The sequence below is a fragment of the Parasteatoda tepidariorum genome, chromosome 6, assembly GCF_982258835.1.
Source record: "Parasteatoda tepidariorum strain Cologne lab strain chromosome 6, Ptep-v5.0, whole genome shotgun sequence".
In the NCBI taxonomy this organism is placed as follows: Eukaryota; Metazoa; Arthropoda; class Arachnida; order Araneae; family Theridiidae; genus Parasteatoda; species Parasteatoda tepidariorum.
Genome location: NC_141760.1, coordinates 2905370 through 2921502, shown reverse-complemented (window position 1 = coordinate 2921502; position 16133 = coordinate 2905370). Strand labels below are relative to the sequence as shown.

Here is a 16133-nt window from a genome sequence, read left to right as displayed (position 1 = left end):
GTATGCATGTTAGATTAGCAAACAAGTTTTATTTTTTTAAATTTATGTATATATGCATCCTAAATTAATGATTCTTGCTTTATATTGCATCGTGAAAATAACTTTACTAACTTTTAGGTCTATCACATCTTACTGTAATTCTAAATTTAAGTGTTATCGATTACCAAAAATGGTTCTACCTACTATACGCCAAATAGTGCAAAAAAATGTTCTTGGGGGCTTCTCTAAACTATGAACCCCAAGAATCAATAGTTGTATCACAACATCACCATTTTTTGTACGCTAAACTTTTTTTCACGGTGCAGAACGTCTTTAAACATTGATTTATTTTTTTTTGCAGGCATGGACTAGGAGTCACAGATGGACTCACCATGCAGATATGGTGAAGCAATTTTCTCACTGCATACAGGAGAGAATGTATCAGAAACACAAAATGAAAAACATTGAAGTCTACGTCGACGTCTGGCTCTCTCTCAACCGGCGATTCATTCAAAGGTCAGTATAAGGTTTATTAAGATTTCATTAAAGCCAAGATTTAAAAATCACAAATATATTATTCGGTGCCACATCAATTAGTAGGATAAATGATAATAGGTATGGTAAAACGGAGGTGATGTCATCCGACAGAGAATACTAAAGATATCCAGTTATTTAGAGTATATTATACATTCAGTCACACTCAAGAGATAAACATACAGATGAAATGGGATATTTAAATCCACGGAAGTCCGCACATTTGTTGAATCTATTTTACCCTCACTTCCCTACTGATCGAAGCAGGTATTGTTATTTTTAAACATTGGATTTAATTTCAACGCTAGAGATTTCTCACGTAATTCATTAAGACGGTATTATTCGTATTTAGATTACTGAGGGAATAGGTATAAATGTAGTTCTTAAAAGGTGAGAGTTAAACTTTGATGATATTTCGGTCAAATGATGAGCCAATGTAACATCAAAAGTAATTTAAACATTGTATACATTTTTCCAAATTTAAAAAAAAAAAAAAAAGAAGAAAAAAGTATGAAGTTTAAATAGAACGATAACTATCCTCCACGAATGGCTGTAGATTACTTGTATTTAATTGCGAGAAAGACTTTGCTAAAATAATAAATTAAATAATAAATAAATAATAGAGTTTTTGAATAATAAATTAAAGTACATACTTAACGCGTATTTATCCATCGTTAAAACACTTTTTCACCTGTTTAAGTATTTTCTTTTTTTATATTTTTATGAAATATTTCTGTAACAAAATGTATCATCTGTTATTTTCTTACATGCAAAACATAGAATTGTCCAAGAAAAAATTTAACAAGAGCAATCCCTATAATTTTTGATTCATAAATTGTTTAATATAATCAGAGGATTTGATGAAAAGAGTTATTATAGTGCTAATTATATTTAAATGGAAAATTATATCGCATAAATAGCGAATATTTAGTGCATGTAACATAAATATCAATAGAATTTAGAATGAGCTGCTTTGAACCAATAAATATTTCTGTTTCTGTCTTTTTCAAAACTGCAGAGCCATTTGTGTGAAAGGCCGCCCTGAAACTTCGTCATCAAATGTATTTAAAGTTTAGTTGCCAGGGATAACTTTTTCACTTTCTTCTAATTCTTTTTTCTCTTTTTTTTAGAAAAGAAAAAGGGGGGGGGGGAAGAAAACGAAAAGTTTGTAAGCATGGAACAGTTCAATCTTAAAAATTGCAATTTATATACATTGATTGAAAATTGAATAATCATAATTATCATATGAATATTTTATGAATTACAAATTTTTTTGTTGATACTAATCATTTCAACGCGAGTTAGATCATTATATTTTAACTAAACATTTTATTAAGACTGAAAAAAATTTGAAACATACAATCGGATTAACGTATGATAGTGAATAGGAGAGAAAGTGTATCTTTTGATGAAATACGAAGCATAGTATTGCCCGATTTCTTAAAGTATTTTTGTTTTTTATTTAAAAACTCTCAATTACCATTTTTTACACACACTAAAATTGTTGCCATTATTTATTATTAATACAGTTAAAATTTCATTTATATACAATTGTTTCGTAACACATTTATATACGAAAACTTTTGTCATCATTTTTTATTACATACATCTTTCAAATTATACGTATTTAGCGAGAAATGTATGTCCAGATAAATTTTTTTTCTCTCCATTTTATTCCACCCCTTTCTTAGAGTGTATGATCCGACTGTGGACATACTGTCCGCCAAGTGGTCGCCATTCAAAGAGGTCACGTGGGTTCTTCCACTGCAGACGGAATTGACAGAATGGAGAGCGAATTTAATGGCAATGGAAAACAGGATTTTCAATCAATCAGAAAATGTAGACGTTCTATTCGTGGCTGATTTCCCCGGTAATATTTTAAATTATAAATTTCCTGTAAAAAAAGTTTAATTAAATTTTATTGCCTTCAATGACTAACAACTTCGAGTTCAATTTTTACTGCTACTCACTGATGCCACTAGCAGGGGAAAGATAATAAAATAAATGTGTTAAGTTTTCAAAGTACTCTAGATTTCCTGAAATAAAGCATTATATTTGCATTTGAGCAGTAGGCTAACTCCCCTCATTAAATCATAACAGAGTTAGCCATATGGTATTACTATATCATAAATTTGCATAGAGAAAAAAACATAAAAGTAAATAAAACACAAATCTGAAACAGATTTGAACATACTATAGTTTTGGTTCGATAAACAAGAACTTTCCTCAGCTCAAAATCAGAGTAGTAAAGTGACTAGACATATAAAGTGGTTTAATGAAATTGGGATAGAGAAACAAGCTTGAACAAAATAATAAAAGAAAATAAATAGATGTTGATTGAAAGATATAATAGGTAGATTAGCTATCCAAACATCGAAAAAGGTCGGTATACTAGAAAGATCATTCATTAAATTATTAAAATTTTCCAAAATAGGGAATGATTTCCTGAAATCAAGGTCAGTAGAGGAAGAGCAGTGTTTAATAGCCAAAAATTGTAGTATCCCTTCCTTTCCCGATGTTTGGATGAAATCTTTTATAATTTAATTTTTTGCACCATGTGATTGCCGGGGATGATGTATTGCCTCTTCTAATTTCAACCATTTTGTGCGTGTTTGTCTCTTTTATTGTCATTTGGTGTTTAAACACTCGAACCGTAACTACAGTATATCAGTTTCAGTACTTTTACTTGCGCTTTATTCAAGTTGTTTTTGTTTTAACCTACGTAGCACAAAATCTTTTTGGATATCCTAGTTAGATTTATGTTCGTACAATCCATTCCTATCTTATTTTAGACATCATTTCTGCAATGAGAACGGAGCACATAATATGGACAAACTCTTTAAAGCTCACAAAAGGAACAACAATGAACTTTTCAACTAATACAAAACAAAAAATTTACAAATTTACAGACAAAAATAATTCTTCTCTCAAAGCCATTCATGATTATTTAAATATTTCTGATAAAATTAGAGTTCGCTTTTTAGGATATCAGAATAAAAATTTAATAATTTTTTACGCAGTTCAGGATAATATCAACGTAAACTATTAAGATGACATTTCTCACAAGCACTAATTTTTAAATGTCTTCTATTTATATAAGATACACGTTCCTCCCAAAAAAATATTTTGATTAGTTAATTTAAATAATCTATAGTGTTTTAAACGAGATTCAGTTTGATCTATTTTTTGCCCTATTTACCCTTTCTATTATTGGTAAGATGAAATTTGTTGACGGGACAGCTTGCTCTGACATTTTATAATTAAGGCACTTATTTCTCCTGTTCTTCAATGAAATGAAGTAAACAATATTTTTTTTTAAATGAAATTAAATGAACCTTTTGTTATTGGGGTGAAATGAAGGATCTTACTGAAATGAAATAAATTAAATTTATTGAAGTGAAAGTTATCATTTTATTTTAATAAAATGAAAGTTTTTCATAGGTGCGAAATGAATATTTTTGTTGCAACAAGGGTTTTATAGTGAAGTGATAGAATTCTTTATTGAAATGTTTTATGAAAAGTTTTTTCTGTTAAAATAAAATGAATGTTATTTTATTGGAATGAAACGAGATTCTTTTTCTTTATTTATAAAAATAAAGATATGAAGATCTTTTATTAAAATGAAATGAAGCTCTTTTTTTTTAATTTCAGCCAATGAAGCTCTTTTTAGTGTCTACAAGGTTTCTCTAGTATATATTTTCTACACCTCAAGTTTTAACATCGATGTAAAACTGCAAAAAAATTATAAATGTGATATAAAACTTTTAAAAAAAAACATTTGTAGAAAGCTTGAAGTGTATTGAAATTTAAAAGCTTAAGTTGTTTAAAAATTTGAAATTTTAAAGTATTTACTTAAGGGATAGTGAGTGAGCCTCTTTTTTGAAAAATGATAAAAATTACTACACGCGCATATCGTTTAATATACATTAAATTTATTTCCAAAAAAAATAAATGATAATTATTGACAAACTTAAACATTAAAACTTACTTATCGTACAAGGAGAGTAAACAACTTTTATCATTATTTTGTAAATTAACATAAGAAATGTAAACATCAAATTTTACAGTTAGAAACTTTATTCATATTTTCGATTGATAAAAAACATAGCTTATAGTAAAGACGATGATTAATATTGATATTGGTAACGCGATGGAAGAGGTAAGAATTATGGCAAATTATTTTTACATCAGTTTTCTTGATTTGTCTGCAGATTTTTCTGTTACCTTAATATTGAGGTATAAAATGCCAAAATTTCAGCTTAACAATTACAACTCAATTACTCGATTTGTATGCAAATTTGCAACTGAATCTAAATAAATAAATTTAAATTATTTTGTTTCTTATTTTGAATAGAGAGTTGGTAATATTTTTATTTCCGATCGCTTAAGCGCCGCTTACCAATCGAGTTACAATTGTGAATTCAAATAAATTTTAAGCTTAAGAATAAGAAATGGGCTTATTTAAAACACAGCAATTTCACTCAAAATTTGACTTTATTTTCTACTCATAGACAATAAAGTAAAAAATTACCTTACACTAATTGAATTACTCAAATTTACATTTAAGAAGAAAGGTTATTAAAATATCTGACCAAGGCAATCCAAGTTAGTTTTCTTTTCTGAGGACAAAGATCTAAAGACAAACATCTTCCACTGCCAGATAAACTATTTTTTTTGTAGAAGATTTTAATCATTTATCTGCTCTGATAGGCTTAGAGTTTGTTCAAAGTTTCGCAACTTTTTGTTTTTTCCTCAATTAAATGTTAATATTCTAATAATCATTTAAGTAATAAACAGAAATTGCAAAACACCCTATGTTAAAAAAATAAAACTCAATTAGCTATGTGTTGTATAATACATTTTTCACTCTTTCTTTCTAACTAGGTTTTCATTTGGTGAACTATATAAGTAATGGATTCGATAATGCATCTCTAGAGGTCTTGAAAGGTTCTGTAGAAATATTTTTAGAGCCTAACCACACAATAGAGTTGAGAGAAGGTCAAAGTGTCATGGTAAGAAACATCCAATATAAATTACTGAATGTTTCGAAAATATCCACTTTTTAAAGAATGGGTAAATAAAAGTGGAGTTTTCTAAGTCTTTTTACGAAACCAGAATAATTCTTCAGACTAAATTTCGTAATTATTTACCAAGTAACTGTGGGCAACAATGTTAAACCTTTTGCAGAAACTGCATTGACACAGAGAAAAACAAAGTAACCAATAAAGTTCCTGCCGTTTTAGCTTTGCCATTGAATGAAATTAGAATAGGTATACAAATGAGAGTATCACGTGATTTAAAATCTTGTCGGTCGAAAGTAGGAATATCAGTCATTTAAAAAGCAGGGTCACCTCCATTAATCGATTGTAACTAAATGTTGTTTCTAATGACACTTGGACAAGCCAAGCTCCTCAGTCATTAGCCATTTTGCGAATTAAGTCGGGAACGTGCAAGTTTCGTTTGACAAGGGAGCACCGCAAAGATGACAGTACGTCTTAGCTCAGAATTTCAAGAATAGATGCCAGCACCACTCATTTGTGGGGCCACTTCCTGAATTTAGACATAAATATGGAGAGGGAGGATATTATTTTCTCCAGATTCCTGTACCCATGGTACTGCTCAGCGACCTATGACAGGACTTTCAATTCCACGAATTTTATGAGCCCGTATATCGCTCGTACTTGGTGGGACATAGTGGAGTCGTTGATCGAACCCCGGCCAATCCGATTCGGAGCACGATTTTCTAATAGCTGGGTTACTACGGCCCACCGTAACTCATACAGAAGTCAAATGGAAGTATGAAATGAACTCGTTCGGTGTTGATTGCTTAGCGACTTTAAACTGGACTTATCAGCTGCATCAAGTCACCGAATACGTCAAAAGTTTGGTGATAGTGCTGTGAATAACTGTACTGCAAGGCGATGGTTTAAAACTTATTCGGGTGGTTTTTCCTTCATGTTGATTAGACTTTTTCCTTTGAGATAGTCGAACCTCACAATGGCCGGCCACGGGATATTGAAGCCCTACAGGTAGGACAGTAGTCTAACGTGTTTCCGATAAAAGAGTCAGACGTCTTCAGCAAGACATACAGGCTGAGCATGTGGGTTCCGTACACACTGTTGGAAGTCTGCAAAAAAGAACGGATAGCAGCCTATATGTCAGTGCTTCCTCGCCATCGTATCGCATCCTTATTCAATCAAGTACTTACCAATGAAAAAAATTGGGATCTTAATGACACACCCAAGTGTTCCAAACATTACTTGTCACCTCAGGATTCTGTCTCTCTCATCACGAGACCATCTATGCACCCGACGCAAGATGATGCTTTGTGTCAGGTGGACTAGTCAAGTGGTTCACTGTTAGCTGTTGCCGACTGCCCAAATTGTCACTGCGATCCTGTACTCGCAGCAATTGGAACATGCGTAACAGGCATCGCAAGAGAAGGAGCCAACACTCCCTGGACACTCATCTTCATGGAAAATTCTTCACCGTTGAAACAGAGATGCGCATAGCACTCACAGACTTCTGTTCGTTCATAACTCCCGAGTTTTACAGCAAGCGATTGCATAGTTGGCAGAAGGTGTGGAATGCCGATAGAGATTACTTCGAAGAATAACAATGGGTTTCACTTTCTGTAACTCAATTTCTTTTTGGTTGTTCAAAACGGCAAGGATTTAATTGGTTACCTTGCATGTAAAAAGTTTCCACTATAATGATACAGCGTATTTAAAAAAAACTTTTTTACTCCCTCGAAACGCTACAAAAGGACAGCACTCTCGTCTAAACAGTTTCAGAGCCAGACTATGTTAAAAAACGTAGATTTCTCTTATTGTGCTTCATTGAATTTCTTTTGTAATCGTTTTATTTTTTTTTAAAGCTCTATAAAGTGCTTATATTTTAATTCACTAAGAGTAACCACAGTAATCGCGATATATATTTTGCAAAATAAATTGCTATCGTATTTTAAATATTTTAATTTCTTACCATTTTTCTTTTTCTTAAACTTATTTCAATGTTAAAAAAATACTTTTTGATAAGGATGGCAACCTCTATCAATCTTTTTAAACTGAAATTTTTAAAAGCGTTTATTTTTCTTTTATATGTTTATATGTAGTAGAATTTATCATATAACAGAATTAATTAAACAGAAGTATATTATTAATATGACAGAAAGACTTTTTACGTATAGCAAAACTAAAATTTGCGATAAACAAAATAGGAATTCATTAGAAAACTTTATGTTTCTACATAAATGCATAATATAAAAAGAAATTCGAAAGCCTTTGATAAATTCTTGCAATTCTATCTTTATTTAATTATTTTTATTAGAATTTTAAAAAAAAACACAACTTTTTGAAACTTTATACACACACAAAAAAGCACTTCATTCATTGAAGCTATAAATATTTATGATATAATCGTGCTGAAGGAAATTAAAATATGACAGAGATTCTACATTATAAACCATAGAGTACCAGTTTTAATACTGATGAGGGGGGAGGTCAGAAATTCCGGGGTGGAATCTGTGGGACATGAATCTTAAAATGTACCCTGATATAAAATATTTATTTCTTAATAAATTTCACTTTTGTATACTATAATAATTGTTAAGATACACATTTAAAGGAATATTTATTATCACTTCAAAATAAATAAAAAAATTTAAAAAATTAATGTTTGAAGAAATTATTATTATTATTATAAATAAAATTCTTTAATTAAATGAATTATATTATTAAAATTATAATTATTCTCTTCAAGACCTTGATGATGCGATTATTTCTCTACGGTTCACTGTATCATACATGAGACGAGTTTATAGAACAATTTTCAAACGAACATTAAGTGGTGCTCGCAGTTGGCTATAGTTTTTAATAATGTAATACAGAGGATTGATCCTCAATATGCCTTTTCGGTTCCAATTATTATTATTATTATTATTTTAATAATCCATTTCGGTATATTTAAATATGTAAGCAATCGGTTCTTTCGAAAAGATTGGATACATGAATTACCGTGTTCAGTGTTTTAGTTTATATTTTAGTAGGGTGGGAGAAAAAAGGAATGCTTATTGGTTTATGTGGGGGTAGACTTATCGTTTGGTGGTTTTATGAATATTGTTTTGCATGTTTTGGGTCAGTTTTGAAAATGTTTTTTTACACATCAAGAACATTCTCTTACAGGTACTATAAGTAATGATAAACTATAAATTTCAGTGTATCTAATAGCAGTATGGATTCTATATGATTTTTTTTAAATGAGCTTAACTGTAAAAATCACCCGGTCCCGTATAGAGAGTGGGTGGGTTCTTTTTCCTTTAGCCGGTCATGAACAGATTAAAAAAGAACAGCCTAAAAATGTCTCGTAGCAAAGACGTTTATTCGGTAAAACAATTCATTTCTTGAAACATTGTTTCACAGGGTTAAATGTAGTGTAGTCGGTAGTTAAAAGGCATCTCGCAGCGGAAGTCGAACGTGTACGACAGGGAATCGGTTTGTTAAAATCCCTTTCAAAATCCCCTTTTCTTTGTTTTTTCCAAGTTACCGCTATTTTATTTTCTCAAAACAGCAGCTGGTAGTGTGATTTGCTTTCCCTCCTTTTCTGTTTTCTGTAAGGGATCAGAAGAAGGATGGTCTTTCGAAGTGCTGGTTCGGAACTTAGGTATATGTTTTTTTATTTTGAACATAAATAGTTTTAACTAACGCAAACATTACCTCATAAAGAAATATTATCAAGAATTTGACGAGGCTGAAAAAAGTTAGAAATCAAATCAAATAATGAAACATGCAACGCCAATATCGAAAACGTCGCGCGTGAATTTTATTTTTTTTTTTATTTTTTTTGGAATAGACCAAGAATGAATATTATTGGAAGAGGTTAAAATGAATTGTAGATGCATTATAAATGCTGCAGTATAAATGAATATGTCTTTTCATTGTCCTTTCTATTTTCATATTGCACTAAATCACATTTTTAATTTTTTCATTGGTAATTCTGCTATTTTAAACCCAGACCGGTCAGCTATTCCCTGACAAATAACATAAATTGATGTGACAAAAAGTTTGGTTTAATTTTAAGTTCTATTTTCAAATCAACTTTAATTTTTGAAGGACTTATTTCCGATTTTTTATTTATACTATGGAGTTATTTTTTATTTATTTTAGAATTTTATCAATACGAAAACTACCAATAAAAAATTGATAATTGTCCTGATATTCGTGCTTAAAATATATTTTGTTCAGATTTTTTAGTTTCTTGTTTTGGTATCCCTGTTTTGTGTGTGTTCTATTTTCTGCTAACAAAAATTTGTATTTTGATATATTCGATTTGAAGAATTGAAAAATTTGGAATTTTTTATCCAAAATTCTATTTTAAATAATAAATATTATTAAAAATTGAGTAATTTGATAGTTCCGACTTAGTTCAGTCATTTTATGAAAAAGAAACTCAGCAACTTTTTTTTACATCATCAAATTCTCCACGGTGCTTTATTTTTTACCAATCCAGTAACAAATCTTGTAGAGTTCGCAATTATTGATTTTATAATTGTATCTGTTTTTTAAAATGAGCTGCAGCAATCCTGTACAACAATTCAGTAAACATGAAACTGGAGATTTTAAATGGTGAATTGAAGGACTATTCACAAAATTACTTTTCTACAAAAATATTCAAAACATTAATTATTGAAACCATTTTTAAATTTTTTTGCTAAATAAAAGGAATCTTGAACTTGTTTATGTAAATAACTAGATGAGACAATGTTAACTAAATAATTTATTTTTTTACTACAAAAATTTTCTCTTCATAGATCTCAAGCTATTATGAGTTATTCAGTGTTCCAGTCATAAAATTACATTGGAAACTCAAAACTTTTCGTTCTAAACAAATTCGGAAATTAAAAATAAGTATATTTAATCATTGTATTGCAATGAGATTTACCTTTTTTACACTTGAATGTACTTTATTTAATTTGATGTTTGCCATTTTTGAAAATAGTTTTATAGCTGCATACAGTTTCAAAAGACCTCCTGATTTTATTATTATTATTATTTTGAGAAATGTTGCCAAGATTGTTTTGAAAAATGTTATTCTCATTTTTTTTAAATTTCCTATTTTATTTATTTTTCTTCAATACGAGGCTAAACATTCGGCCCTGAAAATAATGTAATAAGACGTTTAATTTTATATATTGCGCACCGTGAGCACGATTTCATGCAACTAAGGCGCATTCTTTCCTACCTAGAAAAAAATAATAAGTTTTCTTGAAATTATTTAATGAAAAAGTAGAGCCTAAAGGGGAAATTTCCTACAAATTTGACAGTGCCTTACGTTTTATTTATTTTTCTTCTAGTTTACGAGTATTATCTTTTTATAATATTTAAATCATAAAGCCAATTCATCTTGTAACAATTAACATATATTTTTAACAATTTTAATTAATTCTTGAAAGATTTTTGTATCGCTTGGCCAAGGAGGGCTGTAGTCATTCAACACCTTCGTCCTCAGCCCTTAGCTACTCAGAGATTCAGTCCAAAATCAAAAGCCATCTATCAAAAAGTGGAGGATCCCCCCCCCCCACACACACACACTGGTATGCGGCCAAGGAACCGGGCTCTTCACTTGTTCATTCAAACAGCAATTTCCAGATTGGCAAGTGGACACACGAACAGTCTCTCACACTTTAAAGGAAGAAAGACTTTTGCAGTCTGCTCCAAATGTGAAGCCCAGCAGGCCTCTGCCGAACATATCCTTGACTGTCTGGGCCTTTCCAAGGAAGACTTATACGCTACTCCACTTCTTGTCATCGACTTTTTGAGGGTCAACAACTTACTGGTAGCCTATTGGATCTTGTCTGACGGAGTCAGACAATTGAAGGACAAGGAACAACAACAAGATTTTTGTAATCCTTACATTTTAAAAACAATTCAAATTTTGTATTCATGTTTTGACTCTTTTTGGTGGTGTATGTAAAGCGCAGGAGGAAAGACAAGGGAGGGGAGTGGGTGTTACCAATCCTCACCAGAAAAGGAGAAAATTATCGATAACTATTTATTTGGGGGGGGGGAATACTGGTTGAAGAAGAACTACCAGTCCTCATCTAAAATATCGCAAGGGAAGTTATATAGAAAGAAAAATGCTGAAATTAAGGGCTAATTGCATTGTATGTTTAGTCAGAAGGAGCAACTAGCTGTTCCATGAATCTAAATTTAAAAATGGCGATTCCTCTAGCTGAATTTTCAGCTCTTTTTTAGAAGAACTGCAGATTACATACAGTGTGCCTGAAAAGCAATTTTCCGTTAGAAGGAGGATAGAATCCGATTAGGTTCATCTGTTCTGACCCAATCCTTTTTCATTGTAAATCCATAAAGTTTTAGGAAGTAATATTTAAAAAAAAATGTAATGTCAACTGGGAGAAATATTAAAGTAAACGGTGTTCTGAAGAATTGAATAATGTCCATGATTTAATGGTCACGTAAGTGGATTCACTTTACATATTTTTATTTTTTATATTCCTTTAATTAATAAATTGTTTAAATAATAAGTTTGCTTATAAATATTAACTATCATTTTTAAGTTAAATTACATCTTTCACTTTTTAGGCTATTTAAAAATGTCAATTAGTACATTTAACCAAGTTTTCTCTTTTATATAAGTAATTCCAGGCACTATTAGTTGGTGAATATTCTGAATTTTAAATATAGTGATATATTTCAGTAGTTGTCATTTTTTTTTTTTTTAAATTTATTTATTTTTTTCAATAACGGTGAGTTATGTCAGCTTTTTTATTCTAAAAGCTTTTTTATTTGAGCCTGAGTAGAGTAACCGCCTGTCTAAAAAATTTTTTTTTAGAAATTTAAAATTTTGATATCTAAGCCTGATTGACAGTTCGTTCCTAAAATTTGATTAATTTTGCTGTATTGGTAATATTATATGCTATCGGGTAGGGATGATGGTATACATATACAATATATTACACAAAATGCGAGATCTACCTGTAGTAGTGACTCTACCGCATACTTTAAACTAGTTTTACTCCTTGTTTTAAAGCTGGGTTTTTTTATAATTTGGAAAAAATATTTTCTAGCTCAATCAAAAGGGGCGTATGTTAAAGCGAAGTAGCCTCTGTAAAAGTAGTTTTTCTGCAACGATACTTCATTTGCAGCGAAAACCTTTTGCTTGTCTTGAAGAAATAAATTACCGTGTTTAAAATTTTAGTTTCTATAATTTTGAATATGATTAAGACGTGAGATTATAACACTCACTCAACTCATAACAACTCACGTGAGATTGTACACTATAGAGCTGTACTCGAATAATCACGATTAATTATTCTTTAAAAAAATACATTTAAAGTACACTAAAATCTGTGTAGGCATTGAAGTAATATCTGCTTACTTATACCTATGCATACAAAACTTTCCTTTAACTTTCAATATTTCTGTACCTCGCGCTACGGGTTTACCTGTTGTTTCTCAGCAAAAAAATTTGCTTTAGTTACTAAAGAGTCTTTTTTTTTCTTTTTTGCTTAAATTTACGAAATTTCTACTTTTTCTCTCATTTCGGAAACATTTGTTGCAGCAAATTTTTAATTTCATTTTGAAATTTCAATTGCAGGAAAATAACATACTAAGTTTTATTTATTTTAATGGTACATTTGGTTTAAAATAACCAAATCATGAACAGAATATGTGTTAAATGTGTTTTTGATTTCTGTATTATCTATACTGAAGATCTCGAACTTTTATCATCGATAGAAAATCCATGTGAAGAAGTAAATTTCATTATCAGAATCAAAGATGTTTTTCAATGTGTATTTTATTGATTTTTTATAACAATTAAAAAATTAGCTAAATTAGAATATAATTATTATGTAAATAGCTTTATTTCTGAAACCAAGCAGGCTTTTTTTTAAAAATAAAATTAAATTAAAAATTGGTATTTTTTATTTATTTTACAAACCTTAACTCAAAAGGGTATTTAAATTACTGTGTAATAAGTAGTTATCCCTTTTAAGGAAGTAATTTGAGTTTTTTCCCAATGGCTTAAAAAGGTTTATTGTGTTTTTGTGAGTGTATATAGCTCTTCTAAATTACATCTTGTTAAGTGCTGATCTTAAAAGAAATTAAAGATAAATGAAGTAGAGATGAGCTTGGTCTTAATTTGAAAGTTATATCAAACCAATTAGTTACCATTCAGTAATATGTTTCATTTGAAATAGGTTTCTTCAATACTTTTATTTAAAACAAATTTTATTCCTTGTTTTCAGATACCATCAAGTAAATATCACAGAGTGTCTCCATTAAAATACAGCCCGGCATGCTACAAATACGAGTACAGCAGGACAGAACCAGCTATTGCTATGATAAATGAACCTGATGGTTTTTCTCGGGGTAAAAATAAAATATTTCTATCTTGCTCTTAGTAATATATATACTCTCGACTTAAAAAAATCTAATCTATTTTTTTATGGAAAGAAAAGGTTCACTTACCAATTAAGTTTTGTTCACAAAATAGTGACATTCATTTTTTTCTTCTTATTTATTTGAACTCTTTTGTTCCCTCAATTTTGATTTTATTTTGTTTTGTAACCGTCGTTGAACAGCCGATCCAATTTTTAGGCTTACGACTACTAATGTTCAATTCCATCGACGTGTATTTTTGAACCCTATCCAGAAGACAAGGGAACTCCTGGACTAAGTACAGGGAGAAAGTTTCCTTCGTGGAGGACTTTTTGATGGAACTAACCCGCATTTGCGCTACGTGTAGAAGAAAGCCACGAAAACCTCCCACGGTTAGCCTAATGGCAAGGGGACCCATGATCCATCTACCACCGAGGATATTTTATGTCGGCATTGGGGTTAGTGTGAGCGCTTGCTAAATTCGTATCGAACAGCTATTGCTGGGATTCGAAACCGATTCACCTCATTGGAAGGCGAACGTTCTGTCCTCCATTTTGATTATGGAAACCTGTTTAACTTTTTTTTTTCAAAAGTGAAATGCTTTTGTGTATTAAATGCTTCAAAACAATTTTATTCGTGCATTTAATGTTTGTGTCATGTAAAATATTTACTTTAAAATTTGATTTTATGATATAGCTGCAAAATGTCCTACAAGGAACAAACAAATCCAAATGAAAGAAAATGAAGTGTCTTGTGATGGGACCTGTTGGCAAATTGAGTTTAAAAAGAAATTTGATATATGGAAGAGAAGGTAAAGAAAGGTGACATTTACTCTTCTAAAATGCTTATCAGCGCAAAACAAGTTATTATATTTGTGCAAGTTAATACAATGCTCAAAATTAACTATTTAAATATTTTTAAAATCTTGTCTCCTTTTTTTCATGTAGAATAGGAAAATATAAGACCAGATTCAATTTTGTTTTTTGTATATCGGATGTTCAAGGATATAAAAAGGTACAAAGAATGTGGAGAGTTTCAAAAGCTATTACGCAACCCCTGGAAACCCGAAGGAATTTTTACACTTCTTACAAAATTTTACAAGACCCAAGTTCACAAAAATAATTCTATCACTTGCTAGCCTTTCAAAAATAAATTTTTTATAACGTTTTTATCCCTCCTAAATAGCAAGAAGATGGAATATGATCGTAACACTTTCAAATCCTCAAATATTTCAAACGCTAACTATTATCACTTATCTATATTTAAATAGAAATTTAAGAGTATTTCCATTAAACTGCGATGATTTGTTTGTCTTAAATAAAGGAAGAATAAAATTAAGTACGTTTTAAAACAGCTGTCAATGGGAATTTTAAACCACCGTCATAGAATAAATGTAGTAGAATAAAATTGGGATCATGAATTGGTACTTGAATATTTTATAAACTTAAGATACAACTGAATGATTCGGAACAATTCTTTCTTTGATAAATAGCCTACAGGAACAATAAAGCTCAATAACAAATAATGTTCAGGGCTAGACAGCGAAGTCATTTTTTGAATAACTCACCTAACATGTATTAAATAAAAATACTAAAATTTATAATACTTAAAAAAAGCAATTTGTAAGGAAATCCAACTATTATACATTTTACAAGCATGCAATACACATTATTATACATTGTATATTTTTATACAGGCATTTTACCTGATTCATATGAAATACATTTTGTTTATTTTCTTCATTACTTTTTTTACAGCATGATGTTGATTGGAAAAGCTCTCTACAGTATTCTTACTCAGCAACCACTAAGCATCAAGAAAGGATCTGAATAAACAGAGCAAAATATAATACCCAGAAATAAATAAAAACATATTATCTATTCATTCATTGACCGAGTCTTGAATAACTTTAGCACAGAAAATTAAAAAAAAATCTACCACAGTATGTTACTTAAGTAAAATGAATGAACACAACTTCTTCCTCTTATCTGAACCATTTCTATCTCTCAATATTTCAGACTCACAAAATGCAGTTAAAGACCATTTTAATTAAAATTTGAGTGAGATAGGTAAAAATGTACAAGCATACATATTTTATACGTCGTAAGAAATAGTGTGATGCAAGTTTTATTTAACATTTTTGTGGAGCAGGAAATTTAATGATAGTATATTATTTAAATCCAATAAAACCAAACTAATTCGTAATACATAGAAAACAGG

The 16133-nt window shown here is 30.1% G+C and overlaps 1 protein-coding gene across 1 annotated transcript in view; it reads left to right on the top strand.

The window, feature by feature from the left end:
* The window catches only part of GC (gamma-glutamyl carboxylase), a 90664-nt gene extending 74863 nt beyond the window's left edge, over positions 1-15801 (top strand). Inside the window, exons 10-15 of the mRNA XM_021145580.4 lie at positions 341-495; positions 2205-2383; positions 5398-5525; positions 13781-13904; positions 14610-14724; positions 15671-15801. Of these exons, the coding sequence (XP_021001239.3) occupies positions 341-495; positions 2205-2383; positions 5398-5525; positions 13781-13904; positions 14610-14724; positions 15671-15746 (777 nt within the window). The 3' untranslated portion in view covers positions 15747-15801. The remainder of the gene's footprint in view (positions 1-340; positions 496-2204; positions 2384-5397; positions 5526-13780; positions 13905-14609; positions 14725-15670) is intronic.
* The last annotated feature ends 332 nt before the right edge of the window (positions 15802-16133 follow it).